Source organism: Haliotis rufescens, unplaced genomic scaffold (genome assembly GCF_023055435.1).
Source record: "Haliotis rufescens isolate VD_foot unplaced genomic scaffold, xgHalRufe1.0.p SCAF_38, whole genome shotgun sequence".
NCBI classification, from domain to species: domain Eukaryota; kingdom Metazoa; phylum Mollusca; class Gastropoda; order Lepetellida; family Haliotidae; genus Haliotis; species Haliotis rufescens.
In genome coordinates this window covers 1,036,896-1,051,342 of record NW_025964090.1, presented here as the reverse complement: position 1 = coordinate 1,051,342, position 14,447 = coordinate 1,036,896, and the positions used below count along the sequence as shown (strand labels likewise).

General features: G+C 41.9%; 1 protein-coding gene across 1 annotated transcript; it reads right to left on the bottom strand.

Annotated features, from left to right (window-relative positions):
• Window positions 1-1,152: 1,152 nt before the first annotated feature.
• On the bottom strand, window positions 1,153-8,740 carry LOC124120269 (gastrula zinc finger protein XlCGF57.1-like). Its single transcript, XM_048381378.1, has 2 exons — window positions 8,556-8,740; window positions 1,153-5,266 (listed from the first exon to the last, which is right to left on the bottom strand). Exon 2 carries the CDS (start codon window positions 5,236-5,238, stop codon window positions 3,526-3,528), a length of 1,713 nt encoding a protein of 570 aa, XP_048237335.1. The 5' UTR covers window positions 5,239-5,266; window positions 8,556-8,740; the 3' UTR covers window positions 1,153-3,525.
• Between the last annotated feature and the right edge of the window lie 5,707 nt (window positions 8,741-14,447).

Here is a 14,447-nt window from a genome sequence, read left to right as displayed (position 1 = left end):
ACGTCTATGGGACAATGTTTGCACAGCAAAATGTCCCACTTTAGACAACTCGACATTCCGTAACTTGGTGGAAATTCTCAAATCTGTATATTCTAACAAATATGCCAATTTGGAAAGCGATGAAGTCAAAGAATTGCAAGATCTTATTTGAAGCAGTATCCTTGTCATAACCCTTTTGTTAAAAGTTCATGTTTAACATGTTTAAGGGGGTCAGTAGATTTAATTACTACAACAGAAACCTCACGGATCCTCTTTAATTTTAAAACTGTAGAATTTTGTAGGGATGCAGGTGAATATTGTATTGCTATATATCACACCACACATTGTCTGCAGAATCATATGCATTGATACTTACAGAAATGATATGCCTTCTGCACTAGAATCATTACACTAATTCTGCACATTTTATTTATCATTTTGGCAACATTAATACAACTGATTATTTTTGTTGTTGTTGCTTAATGCTGCTCGGTGACTTGTCATCATAGCTTAGATCAATGCTCATAAGGTCAATCCTGGATTGTCTGGTCCAGACTTGATTATTTACAGACTGCTGTCACATAGCTGTAACATTGCTAAGTTCAGAGTTGAACAACATGCATGCATGCATGCTCACACACTCAGCTACATGACAGCATTCTGTAATTAATCAAGTAACGACCAGACAATTCAGTGATTGACATCATGAGCATGGATCTGCATTACTTGGATACGATGACATGCATCAACCAAGTCAACGAGTTTGACCACCCAATCCCAAGTATAACAAGCATGGGTCAATCTCATTAAAATCAGACCTTAGTTCTTGCTTCTGCTAAACAAAGATCTGAAGACATCCCATTAGGGGTCACGTCAGAACGACCTTTCATCAGTGCGTCGCTTACCAGATTATGAAAGTGACAGTTGGATTGTGATTTCTAATCATGCAATCTCGAAAACTTTAACATGGGGTATTCCGAACGATAATTACGGGTTAAACGACTGAATCCTTACAATCTAGACCATCTATTAGCCATTCCAGAATGTTTTTTTGTTCAGGTTTCAAATTTGTAATAGAGAATTTGTTAAAATATGTTTCGGAGCGTAGTTGCCAATTTGAAATTTGTGCCGTAAAGCACGAGAAAGCTGCCTTCTGATTGGTCATTCCATTGGTCAGTAAAAGTTCGTGCAAGTTCGGTCTGACGTGACCCGTAATTGGATGTCCTCAAATCTTTGTTGAGCGGTAGCGAGAACTAAGATCTGATTTTAATGAGATTGAGCATGGGTAGTCAAGGTAGTAACTGAAGATTTAATGTAGATGTCATATTCCTATTTTATTAACTTTTAATATGCTTGTTTAAGGGGAGAAATAATTATACTCACTAAAATCTGATAAATATATGCATTTTTATGTAAAGAAATGCAATTCTAAAAAGAAAGAAACAGGTTGAGGAAAATCGTAACCATATCATGTTGGTAAAAGACATGGCAATCAGTCATGTAAACGGATCTTCTTTTTTCTTTCTTATGTGCACTATATCTATAAAAATAAACCTTGTTTTTTTGTGAAATAATTGTTGAAAATTAACTTGTATTTTGTTCTTGTTTTTACTTTTAGAATCTGAGTAATAACTCGGATAAGAATAAGACATAAGAGAAACCTAAGTCGGCTCTAAATTCAGTGCCCTTAGGAGAGCTATTCAGAGAACCAATGGACCTTGTAAGATACCCCAAATGAGAGAGTTTTTGATGCCTCGGTCAGCAATATTTACACCTGGTTTGGGAGGTAAACAGTGGGAAACAACTGCCACTGGTTATTTGTCACTAAACTAAAGTCATCTATCGAAAATCCAGGTTTGGCAAATCAGAGATAGTGACCCAGCAAGAACAAGACATTATTTGTCTCCCACCCCCTGTTCAAGGGATAATGTATGTAGATAATCAATGTCTGGTTGGACAGACAAGAAACATGTATCGACAAGAGCGAGTTAGTTTTCAATGCCTCAGTCTGCAATATTAAAACCTGGGACATGAAGTTGGAAACATCTCCCACTGGTAGATGTCACATAACTAAAGTCATCACGGTAAACTCCAGATTCGGCAAATCACAGAAAGTGACCCAGCAAGAACAAGGCATGATCTGTCTCCCACCCTCCACACCAGCTATAAATAGCTGACAGTAGACACATGATAGAGGGGACGAAGGTCAGACAACTGTAATGATAACAGCCAAGAAGAAGAAAGTGTCTCATCAGCTGGGACATAGGTTGGAAGAGAAACAATGTGAAACATCTGCCACTGGTAAATGTCACATAACTAAAGTCATCAGGGTAAATTCCAGATTCGGCAAATCACCGAAAGTGACCCAGCAAGAACAAGACATGATCTGTCACCCACCCTCCACACCAGCTATAAATACAAGAAGCTGACAGTAGAGGGATGCATGGGTGGACTCCAGTGATGACAGCAGCTGAGAAGGATCAGGAGAAACTCAAAGTGTTTCATAGATAGTGACCAAGTAAGAACAAGACATGATCTGTCACCCACCCTCCACACTGGCTGTAAACACCAGTAGCTGACAGTAGAGGGATGCATGGGTGGACACCAGTGATGACAGCAGCTGAGAAGGATCAGAAGAAAGTGTTTCATCGGCTGGGGTATAAGGTTGGAAGAGAAACAGTGGGAAACATTTGCCACTGGTATATGTCACTAAAATAAAGTCATCTGCTACTGGTAAGAAGAAGGTTTTTGATCTGCATGATGAGCAAAGACTACAAGGAGAATTCAGGCCTGGGAACTGTTTGTTCCCAGATATTGAGTATGATTGTTGATTTAGTGGCTATTATCAATAATATAATAATATATTTATTATTATCAGCATCAAACATAAGGATGCTATTTGGCAGGACCTAAAGTCAGAGTACAAAGGACAATGTATGTAGATATTCAATGTCTGTAAGTCGGGACAAAAAACATGTAACAACAAATGACAACTTGATGCAGTGAATGTTGCCCCAACTCTCACCACACTTTCAGGGCAGGACTCCCTGGTGATGCCCTCTGTGTCTTCAGACAACTCGATCCTATGGATGTTCCCCCAACTCTCACAACATTTTCAGGGCAGGACTCCCTGATGATGCCTTCTGTGTGTCTTCAGACAACTTGATGCAGTGAATGTTCCCCCAACTCTCACCACACTTTCAGGGCAGGACTCCCTGATGATGCCCTCTGTGTGTCTTCAGACAACTCGATCCAATGGATGTTCCCCCAACTCTCACAACATTTTCAGGGCAGGACTCCCTGGTGATGCCCTGTGTGTGTCTTCAGACAACTTGATGCAGTGAATGTTCCCCCAACCCTCACCACACTTTCAGGGCAGGACTCCCTGATGATGCCCTCTGTGTGTCTTCAGACAACTTGTTGCAGTGAATGTTCCTCCAACCCTCACCACACTTTCAGGGCAGGACTCCCTGATGATGCCCTACGTGTGTCTTCAGACATCTTGATGCAGTGAATGTTCCCCCCCCCCCAACTCTCACCACACTTTCAAGGCTGTCTACTGTGATGGATCATGTGCCTTTTCAGATTACTTTTTAGTGTAAATGTCTTCCCACACTCACTACATATATAAGGCTTGATACCACTGTGATGCGTCATGTGAGACTGCAGGCGATCAGCTCGAGAAAACTCTTTCCCACATTCACCACACTTAAAAGACTTGATTCCACTGTGAATCCTCATGTGTGTCTTCAGATATCTTCTTTGTGTAAATGCTTTCCTGCACTCACTGCACTTGTAAGGCTTGAGTCCACTGTGACTCGTCATGTGAGCCTGCAGGGTACCTCTCAGAGCAAACTCTCTCCCACATTCACCACACTTAAAAGGCTTGATTCCAGTGTGAAGCCTCATGTGTGTCTTCAGAGTGTCTTTCAGTGGAAATGTTTTCCAGCACTCATCACACTGATATGGCTTCTCTCCAGTGTGACTCAGCATGTGAGACCTCAGGCTGTCTGCTCGTGCATACTCTTTCCCACATTCAATACACTTAAAAGGTTTAATACCACTGTGAAGTCTCATGTGTGTCTTCAGAGTATCTTTCAGTGTAAATGTTTTCCCACACTCCTCACACTCAAAGGGCTTCACTCCACTGTGACTCAGCATGTGAGACTTCAGGCTACCTCTTTGTGCAAACTCTTTCCCGCATTCACCACACTTAAAAGGCTTGTTATCACTGTGGATTCTCATGTGTGTCATCAGAGTATCTCTACGTGGAAATCTTTTCCCACACTCATCACACTTAAAGGGCTTGAGCCCACTGTGACTCAGCATGTGAGACCTCAAGCTCTCAGCTCGTGCATACTCTCTCCCACATTCAGCACACTTAAAAGGCTTGATACCACTGTGAATTCTCAAGTGTGTCTCCAGACTGGCTCTGAGTGGAAATGTTTTCCCACACTCATCACACTTATGAGGCCGGAGTCCACTGTGACTCGTCATGTGAAACTGCAAGGTACCTGCTTGGGCAAACTCTTTCCCACATTCAGCACACTTATAAGGCTTGATACCATTGTGGAGCCTCATGTGTGTGTTCAGATTACCTTTTTGTGTAAATGCTTTCCCACACTCATCACACCCAAAGGGCTTGACTCCATTGTGAATCCTCATGTGTCCCTCAAGAGTACCTCTTAGTGAAAATGTGTTTCCACATTCAGCGCACTTAAAAGGCTTGATTCCACAGTGAAGAGTCTTCTGGTGGGTCTTCATGCTCCATGATGTCTTAAATACTTTCCCACACACATCACACTCAAGGGACTTGATTCCACTGTGACTCATCATGTGTGTCTGCAAGTTACCTGATCTTGCAAACACTTTCCCACATTCCCCACACTGATGAGGTTTCCCATTCACATCACCCTGACCACTTTCATGTGTTTTCATGTGTCTCTTCAGATGGCCATTTTCTGTGAATTCTTTCCCACACTCACTACACTGATAAGGTCTGACACCAGTGTGACGTTTCATGTGTTTCCTCAGGTAACTTGCTTGTGCAAATTCTTTCCCACACTCACTACACTTTGGAAGCGAGCCTCCATTCTGCCACTGACATCTTAAATAATTTCCCAAACTTGATACACTCAAATTGCTTTGCTGGCACAGTTCTTGTGTTTCACCTGTCTCAAACAACGCCATCTCACAGTCTGTGATTACACATGTTTCAGGAACAGAACCAGGATTCTGTGGTTGGCTTTGGACATCCATCGTTAACTTGTGGATGTCATGGTGTTCACTGAAAACATAAATGAATGGACACTTTACTTTGCTTGTTTATTATTATTATTATTATTATTATTATTATTATTATTATTATTGACACTTTCAATATCATATTTATCTTGTTTATGGGGGGCACGGGTAGCCCAGTCGTCTAAGGCGCCGCGATTCGCTGTGCAGAGTTGCGTCCCTTGGGCACGCCAGAAACCTATGATTGTGGGTTCAAATCCCGGTTCGCCCCGATTATGTTTCTAGGTTTGTCAGCACCATACCCGTGCTTGTGGGTTTCACCGAAGAGGTAAAAGTCTGAGACCTGCATCACTTCGGGCTTTCCTCCCACATTAAGCTGACACGCCGTGATATAACTGGAATACCGTTAAAAGCGGCGTAAAACCCAACTCACTCACCATCTTGTTTATGCGTGTCCGTCAGGAGTTTTCACAAAAAAATTACAGTAACAACCTGGGCAGGGATGTTACACACTGCCAGGCAAACCAAAAATGACACGAAACAATGACACCATCTAATTACACAAAAGTGTATGATTTTGGAAGGAAATAGAAAAATCTTTATGCCAAACAGCCAAACACTGAAACATACTATGAAGCACGACGTTTTACTGAGCTGAACAACAATATGTTACATACTTATAAACTAAGTAACACCTTGTTTTGTATCAGAATGCCAATCTGCAATAACAGTCACATGGAAATTTATTGTAAAACATGATGCATTGATGTGTCAGTGAATGGTCCCACACCTAATCAGGCTGACAACACCCACCCCATCCCACCCCACTCCCCATTCACCATGTGCAGATTTGGCTACCATCCTCCTCTCTGCTTGAAACAGTTGATCCTTGCAGTGTTACAAGTGAAATTGCTTTGGCCCACCATATTCGTCGTAATAACCACCCCACTCTAATAAGCGCCCACGGCGATATATATTGGCTAGTGAACAATCCCAATTAGCACCCTTCCGATTGATCAATGTACACAGGACTTACTTATTCGTGAATAATATGAACTCGTGTGTTATATGCACCCTTAATTACGGGCAATTAAATCCTGGGAAAATATATCTGTCATGTTTAATACACACAGACTTTTCTTTTGTATCATTTCAGGCTGTCAGCATAAACCACGAAATTTACGATCTCTCAACTCTTTCACCAAAACTATATTCTAATAAGAGCCCCCCATTTCTAATTTTGAGAGCGCCCTGGGCGCTTAATACGTCGAATACGGTAATTTCACTGCAAGTTTGTCAACTTTGGTCTGCAGTAACGGACCACTAAGCGGAATGTTTCGGAGCTTGAAACCAAAAGGTCTTCTTCTATGTCTTGGTGATTGGCAGCTTGTAACCTTTTCCATGCGGGGCCAAAGGTCAGTCGACACACAGGATTCGAGAATGGAGTCTCACTTCTAATAATGGTACTCAATGTTGATTTGGGAATATTAAATTCCACTGCAATGTCTTTCTTACTTTTTATGTCTGCATTGATAGCATGTGCACACTTCAACACAATCTTGTGAAATTTAAATGTTTAATGATTGTTCTACAGACAAAATTAGTCCAATTACATGTACAGGTAAGACTGACATAAAACAAGTTCAACAAGATTGAATCGTCACCGCTGATTGTGTTGATTTGCCACTGATTGTGTGTAGCTAATTGTCAGTGACACTTGACACAGTGAGATTTCTCAGTTCGCTATACACGTCTAATAGGTGGTATTTGGGCTTGTCGAGGATCAGATATCAGTTCCCTATAAACTTTAGGTCGCTGTAGAGTAGGGCTTCCACGAGTCCAAATTTTTGGACTCGAGTACTCGAGGGGTGAAACTCGACTCGTACTCGAGTACCCGAAAATAGGACGTCCTTTAAGAATATTGGTTCATTAGATCAAAATTGCCATCTAAAAGTATTAAAACATGTTATAGGTATAATTGAACTACACTGAAATGTAAATAGAGAGTGTCCACGGAACTTGTTTATCTGTCAAAGTGTATGGAAGTGTTCAGTGTTAATGTTTGCTTGTAACTGCACTAATCTTAATCACGACCTTCAAAAACATTACGCCACATCTACAAAAACTACAATACATATTGAATACATATTGACGATCAGCGTTTCATTCGACACCTGCCAACAAGCACGAACAATAATTCGCAGGAAGAAAATCGATAATGTGCATCACGTGACATACACGTATACACAGCTGCTGGGCTGCAAGACTAAGGCCGCTAAATATTGAAATGTAGTACTATAAGTTCATTCATTCATGAGTTGGTCACGTTTTCAAACTGTACCAAACTGTCGACCTGTCGCTTGATTTGTAAGCACTGAAATAACACATATATATCAGCTAATCAGTTGTTAATCTGTGTAAGGGAATACACTTGGCATTTGATGTCGGAGCAAAGAAGCAATAATCGCCTTGATACATTCAATTTCTTAAAGTCGGGAAGGAAAAACAATAAATACGTCTATTTTATGTGACATTCTCAATTGTTCTAATGTACATCTACTTTCTACAAAGAATACATTATTCAAACAATATTTTTTGGAGCTTTAATCAATATATTGATGAACAATTGAACATTGAAACAGAGTGATCTCCCCTTATCGAGTACTCGAGTCCCAGTAAAACCGACCCGGCCCCGAGTACTCGTTGAAGCCCTACTGTAGAGAGTTTGTTATGTACATAAATTTTCTATGATAATATATAGGCGATAAATCAGGGATTTTGTAATAGTTCATGTATCCATTTGTTAGCTCTATCCGTGTTCAACTGTAGGCCTATACGCTCTCTTAGTCAACAAAGTAAACTGTGTGCTTTAGTTGGTCAGGGGAGATACTTACATCACAGAAAAGGACAAAAAAACATCTGAAATTATTTTGATGTGGAAGCAATTTACACAGAGCCCCACCCCTAAAATTCCTGTTCACGTTTCATACATACAGTGGGAACAATAGTCTGTCTTACAGACCCTAATACAAATATATATCAAATACAGCCCATGCAAGTCTATAATGTTTGGCAAGTCTAGATTACTGCAGTATCTGAAAATGAAGAGAGTCTCTTTGCTCCCTTTTATTATATTTTTATTAAGATAATTGAACAACTGTTTTTTTTCTGTACGATATGTTCATTTCAGAGACTAGATGTTAGTCTGTAGGAACAAGGAGACACGAGTCTGTGGCTGAGGATCTAATCACGATTCAGTCATTCCACAGCGCCTTGCATTATCAGATTCCTTCTCGCTCGTTTCCCGTGGCTTTCAAAACGAGGAACACTCTTACCTCGGTGAGAAATGGGGACAGAAATGGCTCCTGGTTCGGTGAACAACTAGGAAGTTACATGGATCTGCAAGTTGTTTCGCTATACTCTGCCTATCTCTCGTGTTGTCAAGCTCCTCATAGCGATAGTCCGTTCGCGGAGCTCTCTATACCGAGAGTGTAACGAAGGTGTCGCGCGCTGGTAAGGAGCTTGATCGCATCGTCATCAAAGGGACATCACTCCATATGAATCATATATTGTGGTCTTTCTTGCTACCATAGAGATATATGAGTTCGATTCCCCCTCGGTCATTCATCGAAATGTTGTCATTACTACATTGAAAGATGACAACACCCCATTCCCTTTCCCCAATGGAATGTATTTTCTGAGAAGAAACAAGTAATTAGGAAGTCGTCACGTGACTGCCAGAGACACAATCTCATTAAACTGATATCAAAAGAACGACCCGCCAACACCTGAAAATGAACTTTATAATGGTTTTCAAATCACTATTATCATTCGGACTTAATTCTTATGTATGCAACAAAAATAGAATAGTTCTGGCGAGGATGGTAGCACGAAAATACTCGACCATATTTTGAAGACCTCTTCCCATCCTGCCTATCACCAGAAATCATAAAAGAGACCATTTTATGGCCTCTGCCATCACCAGTTTCCAAAACTGATCCAGCGAACACAAAAGCTGAACTTTGCTATATTAGTACTAGTAAGGCAGGATAAGTTGAGATGTGACCTGTGACCGTATTACTATGTATGACTATATTGTGAAGTAAAGGGATAGCGGGTGGTCCGCGACGAGTAGTACGATGGAAATGTGCGTGTCCTGTCTCGGCTAACAATGTGTTCTAGTGGCGAGTTCAATAACGCACAACAGTATGTGCTGATCTGAGGTACTCAGTGACTGTGAAAACGGTGACAGCAAATTTGTATGGATAAAACAATTGAGAGGTATCGTGACAATGAAGGGAATTTATTTGCTTTAAAAATAAAATGGAATACGTTACTTTATCTGCGCTTTTGTGTAGAGACAGACCAGTGACAATTCTAGGTTTTGACAATGCTTGAGATTTATTTGTAATTCTTTCTCAATGTAATTTATGTCATTATCGGCCAATTCTCGAGCCTGAGAATGTATCATTTGGCCATGCTTATGTGGCGGCCATAAAATCTCCGAGTCCCGTGATGGGATTGGAACCACGGACCTTCTGATCCGAGGTCGAACGCCTTGTCCACATGACCAAAGAGGTTAACCCCGTCAGCAAGCTGACAAGGTGAGGATGTCATCTGTGGGATGACTCCTCGCCCTTCTATACTTACCTAGCTTTGACATGATTATTCCTTTGTAAATTAACTTCTATCAAACAACTATTAAAGAAGTCTGGTATCGACTTGTAACACCGACCTCTTAATAGTCTTATTAGCAACACGTCTGTCCAAGGGAGCGAAGTCAATTTCATCGTGCACAACATGCGTAGACCTCGCAACCTGTAGTGAGTGAGTGAGTGAGTGAGTGAGTGAGTAAGTGAGTATGGTTTTAGGACGCTTTCAGCAATATTCCAACACTATCACGGCGGCAACACCAGTAATGGGCTTCACACATGTAATCCTGTCGGGAATCGAATCCGGATCTTCGGCGTGACGAGCGAACGCTTTAACCACAAGGCTACGCGACCGCCCCTAACACTACAATAAAGAGAACATGTTGGTATGATACATCAAAGAGCAACGCATGACCAAGTAACCAGGCGCCTGGCCTGATTCAGGCATACTGAGCGGAAGAGTACGGTGGCCCATACCCGCCACTGATGAGGCTATATTTTCACTGTATGCCTGTATATTTTCTCTGGCGACCGCCAGATACTTCCACTGGTGAGATCATTTTTCACTGTATGCCTCTATATTTTATCTGGCTCAATCTATCAAAGCCCAATCTTACGGGTACAATTCCCAACCTGTCGATTGCCATGGCACTGATCTGGAAGTAATTCTGGTCACACGTGGTATGCCAATTTGAAACGGAAAGTATCTGGCAAAATATAGAGGCATACAGGGAAAAATGATCTCACCATTGTACTATATCCTCCAGTGGTCAGAATGTGCTCGGATCTGAGCAGAGATTGTGGAGTTTCAAGTTACAAAATGACATTCCATTAAGAGGCTCAGTGCTGGTCCTTATGCAGTGTGAATGAGTATGGTTTTATGCCGCTTTTAGCAATATTCCAGCAATATCACGGCGGGGGACACCAGAAATGGGCTTCACACATTGTACCCATGTCGGGAATCGAACCCGGGTCTTCGGCGTGACGAGCGAACGCTTTAACCACTAGGCTACCCGACCGCCCCTCCTTATGCAGAGAGGGCTGGGGATGACTTATCTTGAAGACATTTAATGGAGATAATATTACCAAGCAAAAGCCACTGTGTTACAAAGTAATTGGAAGTATCTAAAATATAAAGATAAAATATAGAGGCATACAGTGAAAAATGATCTCACCAGTGGCGGGTATGGGTCACCGTAGAAGAGACAGGCCTAGGGAGGGGCAGACCTCATGTCACCACCATCCAGGAAATCGCTACATACGTATTCTCCATCTGATGAGTCATATTATCACGGTGACGTCATCAGCTGCGACAGCCATCCTGTCAGTTGCTGGACAGTGTCCAGAAGACTACTTCGGTACAAATTCAGAGCTTTCACACAACTACGAAACATCCTGCTGACACCGGAACACAGATATCGATGTGCTCGACCACTCCAAATAATGACATGTTCACAGGAGAGAGCAGATTCCAGCTTTTCCAAGGAGATGGAAAAAGTTGTGTCTACCGGGGACAAGGAGAACGCACGTCACGTTGTTGCGTTCAAGATGTCGGACTGTTTGTCTGTCAATACGGCATCTGTTGCCCTGTCAAAGCGGCATCTGTAGTCTTGTCTCTTGCCAAGTCAATGCTGTGACCAGGTCAAGAAAGATCGGGTGATTTTGGAAAGAAACATCATTGGACAGCGTTACATTGACCAATATCTCTACCCTGGTGTACTACCGTTCTTGCAACAGAGCAGGACAGACCCTGTTTCATCAAGACAACACAAGACCCCATATAACATCCATCTTCCCGAGGCAAGTGAGTTAACTGACTATAAAAGTCCAGTTTCCACCCTTGGCGAACTAGGTTTGAATTCCTGGGCTCGATCGTGGCGCCACCAGTGGCTATTACGTGTTATGTCCCTTCTATGTCTCTCCTATGGACCAATCACATACCACCTCTCGTATCACTTGCATTTGCTTCAAACAAAATGGCGGCGCCAAGTCAAGACGATCTGATCGATAATCAAGATCTATATTGTGATAAAACGCGCGACGTGCATCAAATAACGTGAGCACCTTGATTAAAAACATGAAAAGATCCGGAAAATATCTGTTAACAACGAGTTGGCGGTGCAAATGATTTGCAAATCCTGCAATCGAACGAAATCGGCAAGACAGTTTACGAACCGGATTTCGATTTCGTTGCGCGATTTTGATTGGACTATGCATAGACTCGTTAGTCCAGCCAAAACGTAACTCCATAATACTAGCCTAGTTCGGCAAGGGTGGAAACTGGACTTTTATAGTCGGTTAACTCTCTTGCCCCGGGAAGATGTACAACATCTTGCCTTGGCCAGCACAAACATATCACCTATAGAACACTTGTAGGCTCATCTTGACGACCAGGTCCCCCTTATATAAGGATCAGTTTGCACAGGCCCTCCGTGAAGAATGTTGTCGAATCCCATTTCTTGTGATCAGAAGTCTCACATCTTCTGCCCGTTGTCGAGTTGAGGCGTGCATTGATGCCAGTGGCGGGCATACACAATATTGACTGAAAATTGTGACATATGAAGGATTAAGGGGAGTTTCATGTGCTGATTCCAGTCTTGACGATTGATCGATGACTGAACAACAGACACCATCCTCCATCCTTATATCTGTGGACATAATCATGATAATACCTTCATTTTGTTCTCATTCACGGCATAACTTGTAATGATGTTGATGTTGACAATACAAGTACCTTCCTTGACATTGGTACTGTTTTTTTCCTGAACAAACAATGATGGTTGGTAGCGTTTCTTTTACCGTATTCATGAATTTAGTTTATTTGTATAGATATATGTTTACGTTGTCAATGTTTTGGTCAATGGACATTTAGTGAGTGAGTGAGTTGGGTTTAACGCCGCTTTTAACAGCATTCCAGTTATATCACGGCGTGTCATCTTAATGTGGGAGGAAAGCCCGAAGTGATGCAGGTCTAAGACGTTTACAACTTCGGCGAAACCCACGAGCACGGGTATGGTGCTGACAAACCTAGAAACATAATCGGGGCGAACCGGGATTCGAACCAACAATCATAGGTTTCTGGCATGCCCAAGGGACGCAACTCTGCACAGCGAATCGCGGCGCCTTAGAGGACTGGGCCACACGTGTCCCCCAAAAAGCTGAAGCCCTGTCATGATTGTTTTGAACAGTATGTCAGTCCGAAATCTAACCCTATCGTAGCACGTTATAAATTCCACAACAGAACACAGGCATCATCTGAAAGTGTAGAAACTGATCTGAAATTGCTAGTTCGTGATTGTGAATTTGTAAATTCTAATGAAATGGTCCAAGATGCAATTGTGTATGGGACAAATTCACGTGAAGTTCGAGAAAAACTGCTGTAGGAAGGTAAAGATTTAGATTTGACAAAGGCTATAGACATTTCCCGTTCATATGAACTTTCGAAAGCACAAGTCGAAAGTATGTCAGGAGGAACAGAAAAAGTGGATCACATTTCTTGTTCACGAAGTAAGAAGAAAGCCAGTTCTTTTAGTTTCCGTGGTAACAGTCACAAGGGGAGACAACACTATTCCAAGCATGATAAAGGTGACAAACGGCAGGGCAGGGAAACAGAACAGTGTGAAAATTGCGGATTCAGACGTTTCAGTGGTCAAAAGTGTCCAGCCTGAGGTAAACATGATACTTGCGATAAATGGAATCATTTCGCAAGTATGTGTAAATCCAGCCAGAGAAAAGGACACTCAAAGAAACGCATTGATTGTGTTCATGAAACACCTTATTCTGACTCAGAATTATTCATCGATACAGTGTGTGATAGAAATGAAGATATGGATTCAGCCTACACTGAATTTTTGATCGGACATCAGAAGATTCCGGTTCGTTTCAAGTTAGATACAGGTTCAAAGGTCAACACCATACCAGCTAGCATATTTGAAGCTAAAAGTTTGAAGTACCCCCTGAAGCCAGCTAATGTCAAACTACAAGGTTATGGAGGTGAATACATCAAGGTCAAAGGTCAATGCAACATGAAGGTCTACAACAGACATTCAAGTATGTCGCTTGATTTCTTCATTGCGAAACTAGGGCTCCACCTGTTCTTAGTTTACGAACTTGTTTGGATCTGAAACTTGTCAAATTGACCCTAGCAATTGACTCTCAGCCTTCGTCGTCAGGTATGACTCTGACTCTGACTCTGTATTGAATGAGTTCGCAGATGTTTTCAACGGAATAGGCAAACTCGAAGGTAAATGTAAATTACATCTCAAGCCTGATGTAACTCCAGTTCTATCGGCCAATCCTGTAATGTTCCGGATCACGTGAGATAGCAGTGCGCATGCGCGAGTCAGTGCTTAGCGACTTGTCTCCGAGTCAAGACGTGTTATGTCGGACTGAATAATTTCAGGCCCGACTAACTTAGTAAAGCAGTATATAATTATACTGAAACACTAATCAAGCGTATAATTACGCAAAAACCGTCGCCTACACCAGGGAAGTTTAATGGTAGCGGCTCTTGCGTGTCCTATCTTTTGTGGCTGGATGATACAAAACCACAGGACGTGAATCAAAAGGGCAGCA

What these genes read in the sequence shown, in the direction of transcription:
- LOC124120269 (XM_048381378.1), bottom strand. Translation starts at nt 5,238, where the DNA reads ATGGATGTCCAAAGCCAACCACAGAATCCTGGTTCTGTTCCTGAAACA.